This window comes from Melozone crissalis, unplaced genomic scaffold, assembly GCF_028551555.1.
Source record: "Melozone crissalis strain CALT ecotype California unplaced genomic scaffold, PUWL_Pcris_2 ptg000002l_1, whole genome shotgun sequence".
NCBI classification, from domain to species: domain Eukaryota; kingdom Metazoa; phylum Chordata; class Aves; order Passeriformes; family Passerellidae; genus Melozone; species Melozone crissalis.
Genome location: NW_026535780.1, coordinates 26,407,314 through 26,431,457, shown reverse-complemented (window position 1 = coordinate 26,431,457; position 24,144 = coordinate 26,407,314). Strand labels below are relative to the sequence as shown.

Sequence of the window (24,144 nt, the reverse complement as noted above, 5' to 3'; positions counted from 1 at the left end):
TGAAAGGAGCCTAGATCAGGTTATCTAGCATTCTGTCCAGTTCTGTCTTGAAAAACTCCAGTGGTAGAGTTTCTGCCATGTCCCTGGGGAGGTTGTTCCAGCCACTCCAGATTGTTCCAGATTGTTCTCATTATAAAAATTTCTCTTATGTCTAGATGAAACCTCTTCTAATGCAACTTTTAGCTGTTGTCCCTTGTCTCCTCTACATGGCTTCTTGTGAAGAGAGAGCTCCTGATCTCTTTGTGGCTGCCTTGGAACACTTTGATGAGGTCTCCCCTGAATCCTCTCCAGGGAGACGAAGCCTAACTCCTATCTTCTGACACAGGGGAGATTCTCCAGTGATTTGATGGTGTTCATGGCTGTCCTTTGCACCTTTTCCAATCTCTCCATGTCTTTCAACATTACTCCAGGTGGGGCCTGACAACCACTGGGTAGAGTGGGATGATGACATCTCTTATCTCTGCTAGTGATACTTGTGCAGATGCAGCCCAGGATCCAGTTTACCTTCGGTGCTGCCGCATTGCCCTGTGGCTCATGGTCAGCTTGTTATCCCTGTATCCCTCAGGTCCCCTTCATCAGGGTTTCTCCCTGCCACAGAGATCCTGGCCTGTTCTGAGCTCTCTGGTTGTTCCATTCCAGGTGCAGGACCAGGCTTCTCTTTGCTTATTTTCCCAGTGTTCTTGCTGCCCCACTCTTCCAGGCTCTCTGGCTCTCTGTGCCACATGTGTTTCCCTTGTAGGTACACATGTCTACCTCATCACCTAGTTCAGTGTCATTAGCAAATGGGGTGAGGGGGCTTTCAATCCTATCATCCAGGAACCTTATTATGTTCAGTGTGTGGGGCCTGGTGTCAATCCCTGAGGGACCCCACTTGACAGACTGCCAGCCCATCTTATTTAACAGCTTCTTAGTTCAGTTGAAAAACTTCAAATGATTAAGTTCTATTTCAGTTATTTAACACATGATAGAGATGTGACTGTGATGTTGCTGAATGTCCGGTTTCCATCTTCTATTTTTCTGTGAGGATGTTTTGTTTGTGCTCTTAATACTGCTGCCTGATCTATTTCATAAGTAGCTGATCAAGCTGTATTGCTAATAAAGCATGTCCTGACTGTTTTTTAAACTGTGAAACCAAATTATTTTCAAATCATAAAGATTTTGTTAGAGTTTTCTTTTAACCTAACAAGCTTCTTGGGTATTCAGAGATTACTTCAACACAAAAAATGGGGGTAAATCTTAATCCTTAGCAGGCAGCAGCATGGCTGACATTCCATGAGCCACATAATGAGCAGAAAGTCAGTCACAAAGCCTTATTCAGCAAAGAAAGAGCTGTATGTGAGAGTGAAGGCAGAAGATTAAGAATAATCCTTAAAAGATATGCTGGAAGACATGCCACTGTACTTAATGAAAACAGTTGGAAATCCAATTTTCAGCATGAAAGCAGGTTTTTTTTCTGTTAGAATTATCAGAAATTTAAGAACACCACACAGAACTAAAGCAAGACTTATGGGAACAATTACTAGAAATACAGATGAAATTGTTAATCTAACATCCATTTTGCACTGTTATTGAATCAAGCTAATTTGTGTAACGTTAACAGAGTAGGAAATTGATTTCTTTTTGTAAAATGTAGTGGTATGCATAATTTTTTTAAAATGTGTATGTGTTGATTGTTCACTGAAGAATTATGTCATCTGTGCAATTTGTTCACCTTAGTGTCTCTGTTTATTCCTGCTCCAAAGCTATCTGTAGTTTAGCTTAAAAAAGATTGCAGTGTGGCACTGCAACAGGATGCCAGATAAGCTTATCCTGACATGTAGTAGAATCATAGAATTGTTTAGGTTGAAAAAGCCTTTTAGGATCATTCAGTCCTACCTGTCACCCAGCACTGCTAAGTCCATCACTAAACTGTGTCCCCAAGTGCCATATCCACACATCTTTTAAATATATCCATTGATAGTGACAGCTTGCACCAACTACCCTGGGCAGCCTGTTTTATAGGGTTGTTTCCTTCTGTTGAGAAAATTTTTCCTAATATCATCTAAGCCTCTGCTGGAGCAACTTGAGGACATTTCCTCTTGTCCTGTCACTTGTTATTAGTGAGAAGAGACCAACCTTTACCTGGCTACAGCCTCCATTCAGGTCATTGTAGAAAACCAATAAACTCCTCCCTGAGCCTTCTTTTCTCCAGGCATAACAACCCCAGCTCCCTCAGCTGCTCTGCTCCTCATAGGACTTGTGCTCCAGATCCTTCCCAGCTCCATTGCCCTTCTCTGGACACACTTCAGCCCCTCCGTGTCTTTCTTATAGCGCAGGGTCCAAACATAAACCCAGGACGTGAGGTGCAGCCTCACCAGTGCCCAGCATAGAGGGACAGTCACTCCTCTAATCCTGCTGGCCACGCTATTTTTGATACAGGCCAGGATGCCATTGGCCTTCTTGGCCACCTGGGCACACATTGGCTCATGTTCAGATGCTATTGACCAGCACTCCTGGTCCTTTTCCACTGGGCAGCTTTCCAGCCACTCTGCCACCAGCCTGTGGTGCTGCCTGGGGTTGTGACCCAAGGGCAGGGCCCAGAACTTTTCCATGTTGACCCTCATACCACTGGCCTTGGCCCATCAGTCCAGCCTGTCCTGACCCCTCTGCAGAGCCTAAATACCCTCCAGCAGCTCAACGCTCCTGCCCAGTTTGGTGTCTTTTGCAAACTAAGTGAGGGTACCCTCAAATCTCTCATGCAGATGATTGATAGAAATATGACACAGGACTGACCCCAGTACTAAGACCTGGGGAACACCATTCGTGACTGGCCACCAACTGGATTTAATTCCATAGTATAATAATAATAATAATGTGATAGAAAAGTTATTTGAAAATGTGGTAGGAATTAGCACAGCTTTTGGCTGCTGGCTAATCGTAGCTGTTACTTCTCTTAACTTACTGAATAAAGTGACCACTCTAGAAAAGCTCAGAAATTATATTTTACAGTTGTGCAACAGAATAAGCTAAAATTATTTTAAATTTACAGGTGAGTTTTATGTACTAGTTTGAGTACAATTCTGTGGCTTTAATTTCTTTTTAAGTCTCCACATTTTTCCTGGGACTAGAATTATTTGAGTTAAGTGATTGTTATATAGGAAATGCTAGGGGAAAATTAAAGCCTTTTCTAATGCAAAATATAGTTACTGCTTAAAATTGAAGAAAAACAGTGCTGAAGTACCAGTTAGAAAACACTCATAGAATTCAATTTGATGAATTTCCACCACCTTTTCCACATAAGTGAAAATTATGCTTGCTGCCCACTTTTTTCCAAATATGCTCAATGATGCACAAAACTGGTACATATCTACTGAGATTTATTATTCCTAATTTGCCTGTAATTTTTACTGAAATTAATAAACACTTCATAAAGTCTTAGTTCTTGACTGTTTGTTTATAGGACACTGCTCTGCAAAAACCAAGAGAAGTTTTCAGGCTACCTACAGACTTGACTGCGTGTGATAATCGCCTGTGTGCCTCAATGCATTTCTCATCCTCCACGTGGGTTACCCTCTCTGATGGTACAGGAAGACTGTATTTAATTAAATCAGGCAAGCGTGGAAGCAGTGCATCTGAAAAGTGGGAGGTACGTCCTGCAATAAATAACATATTTGGGAACTGTAGATATATCCCTGTCAAAGTTATCTAGCTACATTAATAATGGTGTTCGTTATTCTGCTTGGACACAGCAAATACAGTTGTTACATTTCTACCTGAAGCTGTGAGTCTCATGGTCTGTGGTTAGTTCCTTTTTGTTTATGAAGATGAATCTGGTAAAAAGTGCCTTCATTTTGTATCTGTTTTCTTTCCTAGAGGGTAGTTTCTTAAGAAACCACAGATATTTTAGTATTGACAGAAATGTAGGTGTATGTACTGAAGTGGAAGATTTCAACATGATGGATTAGCTCCTTTCTCTACATCTTTTGAGAGTTCAGTAAAGGAAATTGATCATCCTTTTTTTAGATCCTTGGTAATAAATACCATCTGGTTTTTATTTTGTGTGAGAATGCTGACACATAAATAAGTTACATAGAAGTCAGTGTAACAAAAATACAAGGTTTATATTTGAAGTTCTGTCATCATTTAAATTGACTTGTTGAGTATGTACAGCATGCACTGGTTTAGAGTTGTTTAGAGTAATATCACAACCCTATAAATCCTCAAACTTTATCAGGTTTCAGTAACAGCCAGATTGAGTCTACACTCATTCAACTGCTGCAGCTTGAATTCTTTGTAATTTATCCTTTCATGTGTTCTTTCATTTTCATGTGTTAATCTTCTAGCAAATAATGCTTCTTTTCTTCTTCTCTGTTCTTCGGATTAATTTTGTTTTTATCTTCAGTTTTTTGCTGAATGAGTACTTTTTGAAAAAAGCTGGAATACATGGTTTTTAGATTTCAAACTTGTAGCTATAGGTACCAAATGTTTCATGCTATAAGATATTGAGTCCTTCTGTATAAAATTAATGAAATAATTTTCATGTTATATAAATAATTTTTATGAATTAATGAAATTTATAACTTTAAGTTCATAATTAATGACATTTTATATTCACAGTGGTGCCTAATAGCCTTTCAGTATGACAGTAATAGTTATTCTGCTTACCTAATTCAGATATTGGAGGGACTTTTCCAATCCATGTACATAAATAAAAATTCAAGAACTTCTACCCTAGCTTCTCCTGAACATGAATATTATATTCCTTCATTTCATTATAGCTTTTTGTTTCTTACTTTATAGAGGAGGAAAATGGGATCTCTTGCAAAGCTAAATAATGGCACATTTGGTGATTGAACACTGACAAAGATGCTTTGGACCTTTGTCTTCTTCTTTCCTTAAAGAAGACATAAAAGTCCTTTATGGTCCTTTCCTTCTACATTCCTTGACATGTAGACATGTAGTCAGGGTCTACAAAGATTTTCAGAACGTTGGAGTATCTAGAGAACTAGTGAGAGCCTTGGGGAAGTGCCTGCGTTTTCATCTTGAATATGAGACTGTTTGCCCAGTTGATAGGCAATGTTTATGGACCCTCTTGTTCTCATCAGTTGCTGTACCTCTGTTTATTGCAGTGCTTAGCAGCCACAATGAAGATAGGTTTGGGGATCTTTGTGCTTTGTTTAATGAGCTCTTACAATGGCTGTTCAATATAAACAATAATGTTTAAAAACATTTCAGTACAGTAGCTTGATAGCCACATAAGGAGGAACCAGAAATGTGTGACATTTGTGGGTTCTTGTTGGCAGAGAGATTTGTGGAAGACAAACTGTTACTAATTTGACATTCACCAAAACTCTTCCCTGCTTTCTGTAAAAGAGCAAGGCTTCCTGCTTTAACTGTCTGACTTTTTATTATGTTTTTGTCTTCTAGATTGTGTTTAATGAAGAACTAGGAAGTCCATTTATTGTAGCACACAGTGTTTCATTTGTGAAAGCTGATGCACACTCACTAGCTGTGCTGCTGCTTAGGGTAGAAAAAGATGAACTGGATACAAAAGGAAGTGGATTTCATGTTACTTTGGAATGGGTTACAATTGCAGAAGGAAAAGAGGGTAAGTGTTTTACATTTATATTACTGGTGAGTAATGTTTAAAAAAATAAAAATCATAATTTTAGTCTTTGTCTTAGAAGTTATTTTCCCACAAGTTCTGATATTTCTTTTACACAGGTATTTTTTTCTTATATTTTCAGATCAAGTTATTGGTTGTAGACCTAAATTTTGACAGATATTTGGAAAACAGGAAGTAAAGTTTTGCACTTATGTCATTAAGATAATTACAAAACAGGATAGCACTTTACTTGAATGTTATGAAATACAATTTCTGTTTAGCTTGGTCTTGTACAATCGAGGTTATACGGAACTATCTCTAACTAATGTCTGTAGTATTTTTTAAAATATTGTACAGCTGGATATGGGTCTTTGGTTGGTTTTTTTGTTGCTGTTGTTTTTTTTTAGCTTCCAATTAATGATGTTTGGAGTTGGAAGTAGTATGAGATAAATGTAAGACCTGCAGCATAAAAAATAAATACTGCATATTCTACGTTTTCCTGCAATAGGAGTATGAAGTTATTCCATTAATTTTAGACCAACACATTGAAAACATACTAGTTAGTATATTAATACCTATTAATTAATATTTTATCCTAATAAAGCTTTACAAATTATTCAATATGACTATATATATGTGCATTAAATATCATTATTTTAATGAAGGATACAAGACCTCATGTGTCACTGATTTAAAGTTGTGTGGATTAAGTTAATAGACATTCTTGGAATAACTGATAGGGTGTTGCTGATTATGTTTCAATAAATAAAATTTTGGTACTGACATAAACAAGATCTTTAACTATTGAACTAAAGAGTTGAGGCCTACTGTGATGTTATTAGCCAAATGTTCTTCCATCTCCTACATACATTGTATGGATAACAGAGCATGGGATAGAATAGTTCATTTGGAAGTGACCTACAACTGCCATGTAGTCCAACTGCCTGACCAGTTAACGCCTTGTTAAAAGCGTTGTCCAAATGCTTCTTAAACACTGTTAGATGGGGCTTTGACCATCTCTCAAGGAAGCCTGTTCCAGTGTTTTAACTTCCCTCTGAGGAAATAAATGTTCCTGATGTCGAGTCTGAACCTCATCTGGTGCCGCTTTGAACCATTCCCAATATGTGCTGTTACTGGGTACCAAGAAGAAGAGCTCAGCATTTCAGTCTCCACTTCCTCTCCCTAGGAAGACTGTGCAGCAATGAGGTTGTCTCTCAGCCTCATTTTCTCCAAACTAGGCAAGCCTAAAGTCATCAACTAGTCTTTACAGGACATTTCTTTCCAGACCTTTCACCAGCTGTGTTGCCCTCAGTGGTTTAGTTGTTTCCTGCTCTGAAACCTTGGATGATGGAAGTATTTCTCAGAAAGCCATACAAGACTAAATGCCTTATGCTTTTGTGGCAAGCTCAGAAAGAGAAAGAAACCTCTGAACATTACTGTTTATAATTTAGAGTAAAAACTAAATCATTAACACTGTCAGTATAGAACTGAAGACTGTTACTCATGAGAGCACCAACACAGACTTTTATTATATTTTTTAATACTGTACACTTTCATAAAAAATTCTTTTTTACATTGTGTGTTTTATAACTTATGACAAATATTCTTGGAATCCCTAAAAGTGGATTTAAAAATCTTTCGAAAAGTCTTGCCAGTTCTCCAGCATTTCCAGGGAACAAAAAATGTTTGAAGTGACTGTCAGTAGAGATGCAAATAACAAAATTCAAAGCAATCTTTAATTATGAAGAGAGAAATAATTTTTTATTTCATTTAAACAAACATCTCACAAATCAGACTGATGTATGAACCAGTCTCAAAGATAAAAGCTGTTTTGAGGAATTACAATACTCTACAATCTCTTTCATCAGTAGTCAATTGCTGTTGCTTGCCTTTTCTTGAAACTCTCTCTGTGAATGCAATTTATCAAATCAGATTTTAGTAAAAGTAAGTAGTTAAGCAGCAAACCATTTCTTAAATTACCAAAATCTGTGCTTCATCAAAGCAAAGCCTTAAAACATGGGTATATCTCTTGACACCAACAAATGTGAACTCTCTGCCCTGTTTGGCAGACTGGACAAAGGGATCACACTCACCACTATTGTGTTACCAAAGAGTAGAAGAATGGAAGGATGAAAATAAGTCATAATGGGGGCAGTGGTTAGGTCTTTTCATATCTTCTGTGGTACTTCAGAGGACTGTAACAAAGGTGTACCCTTCCAAAGCTGGTTTTCTTTCATTAACCAAACTTTTAGGAATACTTGCTGTAAAAGCTTGAAGTGAGGAACTACCATGCTGCCTTATGACATTCAGAAAATGTGACATGGTTAGCTTTCTTCTGACGTTCTCTACAATAAAAATATTATTTGTACAGAGAATGTGCTGGGCTAGCTGTGATCAGCAAAGACATTGTAAGAATAAAACTCAGATTAATCCAGTACAACTGGATTAATCTAGAATGGAAATGGAAAACCATGGTACTGTAATTTAACAGGTAGGATTGCACAGTATTTTTAAATGTAACATGTTCCTTAGATAATAATTTGTATTCTAGAAATATATTATGACTTTTTAAAAATTTTATTTTTAGGTGATCATAGATACGAAATCATTAAAAGGAGAGTTTTGCAAGGAAAATCAGTCCCCCATTATGCAGCAATAGAGCCAAGTGGAGATGGTCTAATGATTGTTTCCCACAAACCATTCGCGTTTATGCAAAGTGAAAGTGACAAATTAGAAGAAAATGATGATGCAAAAGTATCAAATGAAAAGAAAGGTAAGACTTAGTCTGACAGGTTATGATAAGCTGCTCTCTTCTTTGACTTAGGGCATATCGTTGGTTTAGCATTTGTTAGGAAACTCTAGCAATGAAAGTTTTTAATATCTATCTTATAGACAGATTGATTTTGTTTGTTTGCTTTTACTTGTGGCAGTTTTATTGTGCATAAACCTATATCAGGTGCAATTTTTTGGACAGGAGACACTTAAAGAATTTTGTTGTCTTAAAGAAAAAGATATTTTGCAGGCAGATGTATAATGAGTTTTTGATATTAGTTGGATTACTAATGCCTACATTTAGGCATTTATCTGAAGTACTCAAATTAAGAAACCAGTCTTCTTCCCCAAACTGTTACTCATCAGAAAGTTTTTTTGATATGTAATTTATTCCTGCCTCTCTAAAATTTAAATAACTATTTTGAAAATTTTTTTAAAGAATGAGACTCCTGTAAAAGATTCTATTTGCTCCAGTGGGAATGCTGTTCAGAAAATCTTCAACAAAATGCATTCATACTTTTTTTCTTTGCTGTTTTTCAAAACAAAACTTAGTATGTAAAAACCTATCAATAGAGTTGTTTATTTCTAAGTATCACTAGGCTCTGTAATGTCTATGTTTATGCAATTATGTTGGATTATTTTGTGTTTGATTTCTGTTTCTGCATATGAGGCATTGGTTAGTAAACAAATTCTAACAAATTCTATCTAAGGATAGTGGCACAATCTTTGCCAATAGTGTGAAAATCTCTTTGGAAAACAATACAAAAGGATCAAATTTCTGGAATGTGTTAATGTTAAACACTGACAACTGTGATATTGTACATGTAATTTTATTAAGAATAGTCTGTGCATATAAATCTTGAGTCAAGGGAGTTCTTCAGAGCACTGAGCACCATAATGCAGTTGCCTTTTGCTAACCCTAATGTAGGCTCCAGTTTTATTTGTACAGTTATATAAAATTGCAGGCTTAATGGATTTTTAATATCAGATACAGTTTGTGTCAGTGTTCACAATTTTGAAGGCTGTCATGTCCCAGTAATAGTTTCTGGGGAAGTATAATTAAAGCACCTGTGACTGATCCATTGCAAGCAGGGCAATTTTGGCAAAGGGCAACAGGGCAAGAGTCCTTCCAGAGTCGCAGTTGCTGGTATGAAGTTTTGATCTGGTATGAAGTGGAATCTTGGGTTGGGTTCTGACAACTTGAGAGCTTTCAAGGGGAACCCATACTTTAGTTTTTCTCAAAATAGAAAGGTAACTTGTACAGGATTGCTTTTTAGAAAATATATTCATCTGTATTTGTGTTTTCTGTGCATTACCCCTCATGCTGTCAGAGCTTTCCTTTTGTATAAACATTTATCTTAAAAGGCCATTTCTTCTAGCAGTTTAGTAATCAGACAGCTTCTAAACACAATAATAAAAGTCAATTTCTACCTCTGGACAAGCAGTTCTCTTTCATCTCCATTAGCTGAGGCAGATTAAGACTGCTTAGTCTTATAAAATAATTTCTGTTGAGTAGTCAGCATAGCTTCTGGCAAAATATATAAGAAAAAATGTTCACATCTCTGAATTATATGTACTTCCAGCATGCAGTAGCTTGTCACAGAGTCACTAGGTTAGAAGATACCTTCAAGATGATGAAGTTCAACCCAGCCCTAACACCTCATCTAAACCATGGTGCTGAGTGCCACATCCAGTCTTTTTTTAAACACATCCAGGGATGGCAACTCCACCACCTCTACCACTCCTCCACCACCTGGGCAGACAATTCCAGTACTTTATCACTCCATAATAAACTTTTTCCTAATATCCATCCTATATTTCTTTTGGCGCAGCCTGTGTCCTCTGGTTCTGTCAGTTGCTGCCTGGAGAAAGAGACCAACCCCCACCTGACCACAGCCACCTTTCAGGCAGTTGTAGAGAGTGATAAGGTCACCTCTGATCTCCTTTTCTCCAGGCTTAACAGCCCCAGCTTCCTCACTGGGCTTGTGTTTCCAAGCCCCTCACCAGCCTTGTTGCCTCCTCTGGATGCACTCAGGTGTCTCAGTATACTGCACTTGATGTCTCCTCAACCACATTATTAATCATTAATGTTTCATTGTATTTAAGTACATTTTGCACTCCAATTTTTTAGTGCTACAGTAAGCTTTAGAGTAACAATTAATGCCCATTGTATAACTATCAGCATATTTGAATATAGACATGAATATAAATTACTTTCCAAATTAGGGACACAAACGGATTTGATTACTAAAAAGGTGTTTCTCTATTTAATGTTCAGAATATATGTTGTTTAAATTGTTCAGAGTAAAAGTTAACTTCCACTTTTTCAAAAACACACTTTCAGAAAATTCCATGTGTCTCAGCACTGAATGCTGTGGAATCCAGTAATCCTTGTAACCTAGTTTGTGTTTTGCTGCATGTTTCCAATTGTAGACCCTCTCTACTACTGGCAGCAGACGGAAGATGACGTGACCATAACAGTTCACGTGCCTCAAGACATCACGAGAGATGACATAAAAATACATTTTTCCCCTGATAGTATATGTGTTACACTAAAAGACCAGCCTCCTTTGATGGAAGGAAAGCTCTATTCATCTGTGGACCATGAAAGCTGCACATGGATAATTAGAGAGGACAAAAGGTATTCTATATAAATTTTAGGTTTTTTATTGATAGGAACTGATTTTATAACACATACCATATCTGACTTCTGACCCTTCTGAGATGGTCTCATTGAATGCTACACTCCACGTCCCTTCTTGGAAGAATTTCTTTCTCCTGAAAACAGTTCACTGGCCTTTGCTGTCTCAGTACTGTTTTTCTTTATCTAATTGTGAAAGTAATCCCTTCTTTGGCAGTTATTTTTCAGGAAAAAACCCCACCCAGTATGAAATGTTAAACATAGATTTGTAAGAAGAGTAAACTTAATTGGTTCAACAATTTTTTTTCACTATATTTCAAGATTGATTAGTCTGAATGTACCTTGTTGTATGTGTTAGTTTCTCTTCTACTTTCTACAAACAAGCATTTTAGTAATAATACAACTGAAATTCTTTAGGCATGACTTATAAATTCCTTAATATATTTTCCTAAAAAAATATATTATGTGAATTATAGAAAATTAATCTGTATGAACTAATGCTGTAGACCTCAAATAGAAATGTTCCTGCTTTTATTTAAAAAGTAACTTTTAGGCTTTTTTAATTCTGAAATAAAAATATGAAAGAATAGAGAGGGTGCAAAAAAATAATTCAGAGCTCCCTGAAACATATCTGGTTTTTCTTAGTGCATTGTCTGGTTTTCATACTCTGCCTGAAATGAGCCATGTATTCACTCACCCACGCTGGTCTGGTTATCTCAGAGATATTCACACTCTTTAATGAACTCAAGAAGAAACATGTACACCACCAGGTGATCCACTCAACAGCTCATAGCTGTTTATCTAAAACAAAAGCTACCCTTCGAGTTGTGATTAAGGTTGGCTTTTTGCAGTTTCCAAAAGGTTAACTGTAAAGGACAGTAATTCTCAAAAAAAATTAGAGGGACTAATATTTTTATATAGGTTGTACTATTATAAATTGTATATTAATAACTGTATATTAAAATTTGACTGTGATTAAAATGTGTGAGGTTGTTGGTTTTTAGATATCCTGCTGAAAAATAACTCTGAATAACTTGATTTTTACAAGCTGAATAACTTGATTTTTTTATTACTCATTCCAGTGAGTGTTATTTTATGAATATCAGGTTTTTACTTTCATGAGAAAGGGTAATCCATACTTCAGTGTAATAAGTAGTACTCAGTTCTTAATGTTCATACTGCAACAGTGATATAAATCTATTGATTAAAAGTTAAAAACTTGCTCCAAATGTCTTCTGTAAAAGAATGCTCTTCCTAGTACCAGTGAAATTGTTTCAGAGTTCACTGAATAGTTGCTCCTATGGTGCAGTAATTAGTAACTTGAATGGTTTTCTGTCAGGAGCACTACAGCTGTCATTGCTGCAGAACCTGTAAGTGTATCTAAAAAGTGAGTATGATAAAATTAACTTCAGTTTTACCATTATATCTGTGTGTTTGTCCAACACAGTATTTAAATGGAATTACCATGTTGGTGCATCAGGCTGTGTCTTATTTTTATTTATTTAATTAGTTATTCCCAATAGTTTAGTGATTATACTGGGTTCTCTTTGTAGTTGTTGGGTTTTTTACTTGTTATGGAAATCTTATCTCTTCTGAGATATTATTTTAGAAAGACAGTATAGATGATTAGTTGAGGTATTATTCCTGATGTCTATAAAATACAAATCTTTTTGTCCCAGATGTTATTTAGAGGTAGGGCACACTTAAGTAGCCCTAGGAACTCCTGCTTATGTTTCAAATAAACCTCTGTAGTAAAATTCTGACAGTCTTTTAATAGATTGCTGTACAAGTGATTTCCTGCCATATTTTAAATATTTTAATGAGACTGTTTCAGGATAAATTACGCTTACATTGAAAACCCTGAGGTTTGTGTATTAGAAATTACATCCTTGGTCTGTTTTTCTTAAGAATATTTTTGTTAGAATAATTTATTTTATAATTTGAATGCTAATGGTTTCTGCTATGTGATTTTCCTTATTAATTCAGTTTGAGGAGAAGTGCTCTTATTTACATTTAGAGCTTTTTGACTAATCTGACAAATGGATGTAGTGTTTTGATGTGCTACTCTTTGTCTTCTCTTTGCATTTTAGTTTGGAAATCTCTCTGATTAAGAAAAATGAGGGATGTCGGTGGACAGAGCTAATCATTGGTGACACAAGAGGGGAATTCATTATGGACCCCTCCCAGTGCTCTGAAATAGCTGAAAGCCTGATGCATCTTACCTCTGAAGTAATGGTAAAGAGTCAAGAATCAAACACTTAAAATTCTTGTGCTTTTGCATGTTGTCTTTTCTTGCTGCCTAATTTGCACTGTGTTGACTCAGGTCATCAGTTCTTTTTCTGTTTATTCATGTTTAATTGAAACTGTAACAAATTACTGGCACTGGAGTTGTGAATGTACTTTGAACAGTGAAACCATCTTCAAGGGGGACTGAATTTAACTTGTATGATGGTGTCTGTGCACCAAACAGAAGCCTGATTTAACACTGAAAATAAACTTTGTTCCCACCATTTAGGGTGTGGCAGTTTGTCTGTTTCTTGTTTATCAATAAGTTAGCAAAACTTTTCTACTGTCATGCTAAGGATACTGTACTTGACCTACAGAGTGTAAATGACATGTTTAAAAGGAAAATTTAGGAAACTATAAACATGGCTCATGAACTTTCTGGCATTTTTGTTATACAGGAAGGCTACTTAAAGTGAAAGGTAATTTTTAGCTGATATTTGCTTGATACTTTTTAATTAGAAAATGGCATCTCATCTGAAACCTGTGAATTGTGTCTCCCTGTGACTTTTGATGTATTAGGTTTGGATTATTACTTTGTTTTTAGTAAGGCTGAAAAGTGTTATTAAAACAAATTCTATGTAGTACTTCAGACTGACTTCTCTCTACCTCAGTATTTGTGAGCAAGATATTGCAATATATCTTTTGACCTTGGTTTTTTTGAACTTTGAATTTCTTTTATTGTGTAAATCGCTTCCTACTGAGCTTAAAGTGATGACATTTTAATAATAAGTTTTCATTAATTTAAAATAGATTTTAATAAATCAAAATTAATAGCAAAACTAAAATGCATCATGTATTTAGAGCTGCTTATAAAATTAATTAATCCATTTTTAATTGCATTACTGACGGCAAGATGAAACAAGCTTACATTGATGTACATTTACTAAATGTGCATATGTTTTCAGGATTGTATGCTTTTGCTACTTAGAGAATTATTTGGAATAATTTGGAATTTATAGTCCAGGTTTTAGTGGCATATGTACCTTTCCTCAAACTGAAATTGATTTTATTGTACCTATCACTTCTGCTGTCCTCCACAGCAGAAATAGTTTTATTAATTTTGAGTAATTACATAATATCTTAATCTTTCAGTTTGTATGGATATGCAAATAATTCTTCATGTTCAATTGTTCTTTAAGTTGTTTTTTTAATTGTAAAAAGGATTAATTTTTTTTTAATTGTATTGATTTTCAGTGTAGTTCATTCTTTTTTTCAGAATCCAAACCCTGATAAGGAAAAGCCACCTTGTAATGCTCAAGAGTTAGAAGAATGTGATGCTTTTCTTGAAGATGGCGCAAGCTTGTGCAGATTTGATGGTGATAGCTCGAAAATCACTCATATAGTACGTACTGCAAATTATTATAGAAATACTTTAGAACTTTTTTTGTTTGGAAATTGACCTCTATTATCAGTACAAAAATCTGTAGACTCATGAAATCGCATAAATTTCTCCCATAATATCAAATCACAGTAGCAACAGAAAATGTCAATCTATATATGTCCTTCAATGTCATTTTAATATAAAAACAAAGGTCCTTTTGTTCTCATTAAAAAAAATACATATGCTTTCACAAGTGAGCCATTTGAAAAAACAAAGTTATATCAGAGGAATTATAAGGAAAGGGTCCTTTTCAGTGCCATAAAATTCTTTAGATTACTTTGTTTGCATTTTCCTCAGTATTTTTCGGACAGCCTGGTAGAAACCTGACCTTTTTTACTAAGAAGCTGGAGCATAGATCACTATATAGTACTTCTTTGTCAGTCACACTGAAAACAACAGACTGGGGGCAGAATGCTTCATTAACGAGCTTAATCTGAGTTGTAAGCAACCCTGACTAACAGTAAGCTAGGATTTGATCTGGGCTGTTGCCTAGTGTTGGAAACAACAAAATCATATGAAAACATTACAGATTAACTCGTTGTTCTGGGGTCTTTTGGGGTTTTTTTTGAAACTGGATGAAAGCAAAAACTACATCGTGGTTGTAGCATGGTTTGGGTTGCCTAGTAAGTTGTGCAGCCTCTGTCCTTGATATTTTCAAGACCAGACTGGATAAATTTCTAACTAACTCAGCCTAAACTACTGCTTCTCACACTGAAGGGTAAGAAATACCCCAGAGACATTTCACACACCAGGAGGAACATGAGCTCCTCGCAAAAGGGGTGCTTTTGTGCATCACAAAAGGCTGCTTTCTAGCAGGCAGCAAGACATAGTGGAGCAAGTTTGAACTCCAGGGTGCTTGTAAAGAGTTCTTAAAATGGGTGGCATAAAAGTAATTCAAAGGTTAATGTGTTTAAAGCATTATGGTCAAAGGACAGTTGCTGTGGGTAGGAAATACTAATTTCTGCAAGTTCCTCTTCTCTGGGAACTTGCAGTTTTGGTCCTTGTTAGAGTATGTAGAAATATGAGTGTTTCAGTATATTCCTCAGCATACAGGACTATATTTTCACTTTGATTTAGTTCTTCTTTCAAGCTGTTTGGGTTTAAAATTATGGGACCTTTTCCTTCGGAAATGGGGCTCGTACAGCTTTTTACCTACAACTCCTAAAAACATTTTTATTGAAGAGTGTGCTAACCTGAAATTTAGTAATTACTTGATTGCAAGTAAATTAAAAAATGTTGATATTTCATCATTTTAGTATTCTAACTAATCCTTGTTTCAGTGCTTGCCAGCTTTTACCTGGGAGGGACAGTGTTTCCTTCCCTGTTAGCCCTGCAGAAAACCAGATGTTATTACTTAGAGAGAATCTTTTCTCTCCTACGTGAGAAGTTGTAGGTTAGAATCTATCCTAGAAAACCATTTCTGCACAAAACACATTCTCATTTGCTTGTGTAGTGGACATAATGTTTCTCTGAATAATACTCCAACAAACTTAATTGCATCTCCTTGAAATGTGTAAGGCACCTGTGGTGTATTGCACTGTTGATCAGTGGGGTGCAGCATAATGTGTTCAAACATTTTGTCAAGTAACAAACATAAAACTGTTGATCATCTAACTTTGGCAGTATGTGTAACAGAATCTGCTATTTGTGCTTTGAATCAATATTTTGTATTTGTTTTGTTTTCAGATTAATCTTGGAAGTAACCAGTATCTTTTCTCAGTTGTTGTGAATCCCAAAGAAATGCCATGCTTCTGCCTGAGGCATGATGTAGATGCTCTTCTCTGGCAGCCTCACTCTGACCAACCAGAGAATATGTGGGAGCACATTGCAACTTTTAATGCTTTGGGTAAGAAATTAACTTCTGTGTCACACACATCTGAGACTTTTCTATGTGAATGCTGCTGGTATGGCTTTTGTTGATATTTCACTTTAGTAAATCTGAATTGAAAGTTTCTATAATTCTGTTGGTAGCAGCATGGTAGCTTGTTGCACATAGGTAAAACCTTATAGAAGAGAGGCCTTTTAAGACATGGCTTAGACCTTGCTGTTCTGGCTATGAGAAAAGAATCATAAGAATGAGAATCAGTTTGCATAACAATCTATTTTTGTAAGAAAAGAGTTTGTACCTGTGAAAACAAGAAGTCTATCCCACGAGAATCTGTGAAGGAAATATGTAAACTGTCTAGAAAGAGGGAGGTTTGGTGGACATGTACACTGGCTATTTACTGACCAGTAAACTGAGTTCCAGTGGATTGTTAACCACTTGGATACCATGTAAAAATGAACTGTGTGCAATAAAAATTCAGCTATTAGGCACAAAGAAAGAAGTGTCTCATCTTATTTCTGTCTCTAACATGAGGTCAACAGCAACAGTAGCTTGATTTTAGAAATAAGAGAACATAGAAATTACATGTTTGTGCCCTGGGAGGAAAACAAGCCTTTTCAGACCATGTATAGAATGTAAGCACAGAACTGCATAGTAAAAAGGAGAGTTCCTTGGATAAGTGACTTGAGTTAGAGACTGAAAAGCAAAATCACTACCTTAACACTCACAAAGACATTGTCAGGGCAATAGCTGCAGTTAATTGATCATGTGTCTAGGTCTGTGTAATCTTATGGTAAGGTGTTTTAATAAGTGACCTTTAGATTTTTCCTGTCTTGTTGACCCATGTGATAACCATTGGCTTGCATTTTTCAATGGAAGTGAAGCAAATAACTTCTCTAACAGGGAAGGAAATACTTGCAGAAAGGTGGTAGATCACTTTGCAGAATTGCATCTCAGTTCACTTTACAGAAGTGTGAAAGGAAATCAGTCTGAATTGAATCAATTTGATACTAGAGTCCTGAAATGAAAGTGGAAAAGGGAGGGTTTTTTCCCTTCTGAGTGAATATTAACAGAAATTACAGTGTGTTAAAAAGTAACTTTTTTTTTAGTGAGTTCTAAACCAAAAACAAGTTTTAAGTGTCTGTTCAACATTAGATAGGCTCAGAAATCCTAATTTTTAAATTAATTACACACTGGGAGATGAGGAGAGAGAAGAGATTTATTCTATGTAGACCACTAATATTGGGCCAGGATTACCCATATGGACCATGTCTGTGGCCTTATGATCCTGCTGCGAAAACAAAAGACCTTGTGAGGCAGAGAGGAGGCAGATGTGGGAAGAGTATCTTGCTGTACATATGTATCCAAAACACCTGTTAACATGAGGTACACAGGAATTATATATTGGTATTAAACTGGTTAATGCATCCCTTCAGAAAGTACTGGCTGATGTAATAAGAGTAGTTTGGTGATTTGGGGTTTTTTTTGTTGATGTTAGCTTTTATTGGTTGGTTGTTCTTGTTGTTTGTTTTGGGGTTTTTTTGTTACAAATTACATATTATTTTTTAAGTTAAGCTTGGGTTTTTATCAGCCAGTTAAAGTTCTGTTGAAACTGATCTATTACTTATCCCTTCTACTTGGTTTTGGGCTATACAGGTTATGTCCAAGCATCAAAGCAAGACAAGAAGTTCATGGCTTGCGCTCCAGATTACTCCTACGCTGCTCTTTGCGAGTGCTTGCGAAGAGTTTTCATCTATCGCCAGCCGACTCCTCTGGCCACGGTTCTCTACAACAGGAAGGAAGGAAGACAAGTGGGACAGGTTGCTAAGCAGCTGGTAGCAACCCTGGAAGCCAATGATCCTATCTTAGGCTTTCAAGCTACGAGTGAGAGATTATTTGTTCTCACAACAAAAACCTTGTTTTTAATAAAGGTGAACTCTGGAAATTAATTATTCAGTGTGCTCTGCTGTAGTTTGTGTTAACAATTTGTTATAGAAGTGAATAGGTTGACAATCTGACAAGGTCAATGCAATTTGCTGAAAATGACAAAGGGGATGTTTTACAGGGGAATCAAATTTCTTCATTAGAATTTTTCTGTAAGAAAGTGAGTTTTTGACTTTGCTGCCATGGAAGTAAGTTTTTTCAGAGCTATGGGAAAATGTCTTCTGCATTAACATCTTTGTCAAAGTAATTGTCAGATGCTGCTATTGCATAGGTGAATAGATTTATGCATTGCTTTTTCCAAGTGACTTTATTTGCTATACTTCTGAGTTTTGAGAATTGACTGCTGTTTTTAAATGCCACTGCTTACCTATGAAAAAAGTAGTCAGATAAAGAGTTAAAAGCATATGATATGCTAAGTAGAATGTATTATAAAGAAAAAAAATCTCCAGTTCAAATATGGTTGACCAAAAAACTTTTGATATTTGATTTGATATTTTGACATTCAGTAGTTTTGAGTGAAATGTGAGAGAAATGAATGGGGTATTAGGTTTCTTATACAGGTAATAAAATGAAGCAAATTTACTGTATGTGCACATTTTAAATTATTGGTTTGGGACTTGTTTATACTTGCAGTAAAGTCTGTTCACATTTCTGGAATACGTTTTAATAGCTTCTTCCAGAAGCAAAGTAAGGGTCAGTACATAGCTGGCAGTGATACATCGAGTGCTGTTAGTTAAGGTCTTGTCATACTCTCAGTTGTGCCATTTTCACTTGACTTTATACTTCATTTCAAGTGACTCATTTACAATGAGAAAATAGAAAATGGCTGACAGAAAAAGCGCTGGTCTTGTAACCTGGGATGGGACACTCAGAGGTGCTGCTTCTGCCTCAGATGCCACTGTAAATGCTGCATTGTCACTTAACTGTTCTGTGTGTGATGCCTAAGTCAAAACATGTTATATATGCAATGTAAGAATTTGCAATTTGCTCAGGCCCATGAGGATGCATTTAACAGACTGGTATGGTTAGTTGAGTTGAATAGCTGTATGTGAAGATTTTTGTTTCTTATTTTAAATTGGCACTGTCAATACATTGAAACCAAAGAGTCGGTTGTGATAGTCAGTCTACCCTGGGTTGGGTTTTTTCATAGTTGGCTTGCAAATCCATAACAAAGGATGCCTAATATGTTGTGTACTGACAGGAAAGTGCTGTCATCTGTGGTACCAAAGTACTGAGAGACACAAATAAAGGCAGCCTTTTAGTTTGCATCTCCCTACCAATATTATTTCAGAACTCTGTAAGAATCTATTGAGAGAAGAGTAAGTATTTCTTCAGTTGTGATTGTTTTTACTCTCTTGTAAACTCTGCAGATTTGTATCAGTGAACTGATTAAATAACAAGAGGGAGGCAAGCAGCTGTGGCTTGCAAAAACCATCCAAATGCAGAAGCTTTTCAGGGAACATGATTTTCATTCTCCTCACAGCAAGATTGTATTGTATTTCCAATATCGAAAAGCTTTGCTTCACTTTTAGCTGGGTAAGTTAAAACAGACTAGATTTGTAAACCTCTTATCATTCTGTCCTTTTAAAACTGTCTTGAAAATGCTTTTTGGAAAAGCTCAGTGAATGTATTACCATTTTTACTGTTTTGCATCTAAGTTTTATTTGTTGTCCAATAATGTCAATCAAGGCGGTAGAATTCCTGCAGAGATCCTGTAGGAAAAAAAAAGTAGCTTAATTTATGTAGCATAAATTAAGTGCTTTCAGGTGTATATGAATATTACTTAGTAACCTGAGGTTTAATATTTGGGGACTGAGAGTTAAGAATGTGATATTTGGGAAATGGAGGAATGAAAGAGTGAAGGAATCATAGTCAACGTGTCTTTGTCACTTCTGGTCTACTGCAGGCAGTTTCAATATAGATGAGAATTTCAGCTGTTCTTTGTCAAATTCTTCTTGCTGTGAGTTACATGTCTGGAAACATGCTCTGCTCTCTCCTGCAACAGAGGAAACAGAGTCAAGTAAAATGGTTATCTCTTCAGAGGTATTACAATATGCAATGACTAGAACTCATATTCCAAATGTGTGTCTGTTTCAAGGGAGTTCTTGTTTGCATCTGGAAATAACTGAACACAGGGAAAATGTTCATCCCTTTTCGGTGTTACTCGTGTTTGTAATCATGTTTCCCAGGAATGATGTATCAAGTAGTCTCTCTCTTATTTTGCTTCTATGAAAGTCAAGGATATTTTAGAATTTAAATTATTTTTTACCTTGAGGAACGTGGAGTGCTGTTGCGTAGCATGCTGCTAAGCACCTGAGGCAGGGCAATCCCAAGCACAAAAGCAGGCTGGGCTGAGAATAGATTGAGAGCAGCCCTGGAGATAAGGACTTGGGAGGCTGGTGGATCAGAGGATGGACATGGCCCAGCAATGTGCACTTGTAGCCCAGAAACCCAAACATGTCCTGGGCTGCATCATGTGAAGCATGGCCTGTATGTCCAGAGAGAGAATCCCCTCTGCTCTGCTCTGCTCTGCTCTGCTCCAGGTGAGACCCCACCTGGAGAAATGCATCCTGCTCTGAGGACCCCAACATAACAGAGACATAAACGGGTTGGAGCAAGTCCAGAGGAGGGACACAAAGGTCATCAGAGGGCTGGAGAATCTTGTCTAGGACAACAGGCTGAGAGAGTTGTGGTTTTCAGCCTGGGAACAAGAAGTCTCTGGAAGACCTTAGAGCAGCCTCCTAGTACATAAGGGGGGCCTGCAAGAGTGTTGGAGAGGGGTTTTGGACAAGGGCATGGTAGGACAAGGGATAATGGCTTTAAACTGAAATTGAGTAGGTTTAGATTGGATACTGGAGGAGACTCTTTAGGGTGTGAGTGGTGAGACACTGGACAAAGTTGCCCAGCGAAGTTGTGAATGCCCTATCCTTCAAAGTTCAGCATCAGACTGGATAGGACTTTGAGCAACTTGGTTGAGTGTGAAGTGTCCCTGCCCATGGCAGTGGGGTTGGAACTAGGTGATCTTTAAGGTCCCTTTCTAACCATTCTATAACAATTAAATTGGCTGCAAGCCACCAAGAGACGCTCCCTATCAGCATTTCCTTTTCTGTGTTCAATTACAACTAAGGCTCATTTGTTCAGCATATCATAAATAGGCTTATACAAAGTATAAAATGTGGATATTTTAAAGAGATGTACTCCTTGTTTAGCTCTGTGAAATCCCCTGTACAGCCTTGCTAATGTTCCATTTCTGCCAACACACAAATTTGCAGAGGTAGTTACTGGAGAGGGCTGATAAATATTCAGGTGTATTCTTGTGTTAAAGTACCCACTGTGCCTCTGATCCTGTCTTTTTTATGTACAAAATGCAAATGATCGGGACAAACCCTTCTAGATGCAAGAGAGAGATCTTGCCCCTACCTCAACATGGGTGCTTTTTTGCAGGAAAGTGAAGGAAAATAGGAAGGATTTGTTCTGTATGTCTGTCCTTTGTCAAATAGTGGCTTTTCATTAATGAAACAACAGATCCTATAAGAGTAACAAGTAAAGTTAAAGCTTATATTTTATTTCAGTTTTTTGTGCTTTCTTTCATTAATGAGTTGCTAGAACTTCTTCATTTCCTTGCCTTCTGTCAATTTATGTTTTCTCTTCTCATTATGCAGATTAGATGAACTTGAAGCCTGCAGTCAATCACATATTAGCCATATAATAAAAATTTTGGATTAAAATTTTGTGTCGTCAGTCCTATGTGCCATTTGTAACCTATTTCTTGAAATCTGGTGGGATTTGTTTCCCCTCCTCCCTATGCAATACGTGTTTATTTGTGCTATGGATAAAAGTCAGCAAGGTCTAAAGATAACTTGACACCTTCAACTTAGAAGAGCCAAGTATCAAGCAAGCCTTTTCATCAAGACTATTGCAATCATTTCAAACTCAAGGTATAGTCCCTTTTTCTTGGAGAAGTGTTTGTTGGAGTAATAGTTTTTCCTTTATAAAAAGTTTAAGATCCTTCTGAAAAACTTTCTTTACACAAAGATCTTTGCCATGAAGTGGTAGCTGGATATCAATTAAAATAGATCTAATTAACAGTTTCAGAGGCAAACCTGGAAAATATTTGTCATAGTCTTTACCAATCTAATGCTCTATGCAAAATATCCTTTTTAAAGCATTCCAGTGCATTTTTGCAATCTAATGCCAGTTGCAAGGAATTCTCAAGAAAAAACACAGGAAAGCAAATTTTAAAAAATTAATCATTTTAGAACACGACTTTCATTATGCTTTGATAAATATACACTTTCTAGTAGTGTATTTCAATAATATATTTCTTAATGTATTAGTTGCATTCTGAATGAGCAGGACTTGTGTGTGTGTACATTTGTATTTTCATCTGTAAATGCACACACCCGTATGAATTCATACTGCCTTGAGTCACTGGGGAGGGTGAGGTGGCTGCTAGAGAGGAGAATGTTTTAACTTTACTGACAGCAAAGTCTGGATTCTTTATTAACATGTTCATGAGTCTGCCAGACGTGTTGTAATGTCACGATAACTGCTTTATGTGAAAACATCAGTCATGAATCCTGTGCTGGTTTCCTCTGCTGAGGATTAAATATGAGATATTTCAGTATTTCATTTTACCCAAACTTAAACAGCTCAGAGACCAAATATTGAGTAGATGCCTCAAGTTGGCAGAATTGATGCAGATGTGATAAGCATTTCTTTTTATCAAAATACGTGATGTTTAGAGGGAAAAGAAATGAGACACACTGAATACTAATCCAGTCACTTTCAGCACTGAAATTGCAGCTGATTGACCTTTGATGATTTTTCTCTGTGAATTACTCATTCTTTCTGTTGCATGTGTCTCCTGTAATAAATGTAGAGTAATTTATGGTAATTTAAGGCTGCGCAATTTGTGGGAATTTTCTGAATAACTGAATTATGCTTGCATATGTGGTATCTAAAATGTGAGTGTGAGGTACAAGGTGGATGCACCGAGTCATAGAGACCAGGGAATCAGGCTCTTGGTTTGATCAAGGGTTGGTGACCATCTGAGCAGAAATAAAAATGGCTGCTTTAAAGACATTCTCATGAGTTGCAATTTCAGGTTCTAAAAAGAGTAAAAATAGGGAATCTGTGCAGAATCATTATAGAATCCTAGAATGGTTTGGGTTAGAAAGGGCCTTGAGGATCACCTAGTTACAACACTCCTGCCATGAGCGGAGCCACCTTTCACTAGACCAGGTTGCTCAGAGCTCTATCCAACCTGCCTTGAGCAATTCCAGGGATGGAACCTCCACAGCTTCTCTGGGCAATCTGTTCCAGGGCCTCACCATCCTTACTGTAAAGAATTTCTTCTTAATATCTAATCTAAACCTGCCTCTTTCAGTTTAATGTCCTTACCCTTGTCCTAGTCACTGCATGTCCTTGTCCCAAGTGTCCCTCCAGCTGTCTCATAGGCTTCCTTTAGGTACTAGAAGGTTTTCTAAGGTCTCCCTGGAGCCATCACTGTGATCTCTGCCTGTCTTCACAGGAGAATAAGCTTGCTTAGGCAAGATAAAACATACACAGGTTCCCTTTTAAAATCTAGGGATAAATGCAATACTCTATTCAAAGCAGCTGGATCCGACAGAAAGAGAACTTGTTACCAAGACCTCCTCTGTTGTCATTTTCTTTGCATGTGGCAAGGGTAAGTCATCAGTAAAACTACC

At 36.7% G+C, this 24,144-nt stretch overlaps 1 protein-coding gene across 1 annotated transcript in view; it reads left to right on the top strand.

Annotated features, from left to right (window-relative positions):
• Positions 1-18,913, top strand: part of NUDCD1 (NudC domain containing 1) — a 34,735-nt gene extending 15,822 nt beyond the window's left edge. The window contains exons 3-10 of the mRNA XM_054278712.1: positions 3,440-3,625; positions 5,407-5,587; positions 8,172-8,357; positions 10,790-10,997; positions 13,088-13,232; positions 14,500-14,625; positions 16,351-16,510; positions 18,146-18,913. Of these exons, the coding sequence (XP_054134687.1) occupies positions 3,440-3,625; positions 5,407-5,587; positions 8,172-8,357; positions 10,790-10,997; positions 13,088-13,232; positions 14,500-14,625; positions 16,351-16,510; positions 18,146-18,438 (1,485 nt within the window). The 3' untranslated portion in view covers positions 18,439-18,913. The remainder of the gene's footprint in view (positions 1-3,439; positions 3,626-5,406; positions 5,588-8,171; positions 8,358-10,789; positions 10,998-13,087; positions 13,233-14,499; positions 14,626-16,350; positions 16,511-18,145) is intronic.
• The last annotated feature ends 5,231 nt before the right edge of the window (positions 18,914-24,144 follow it).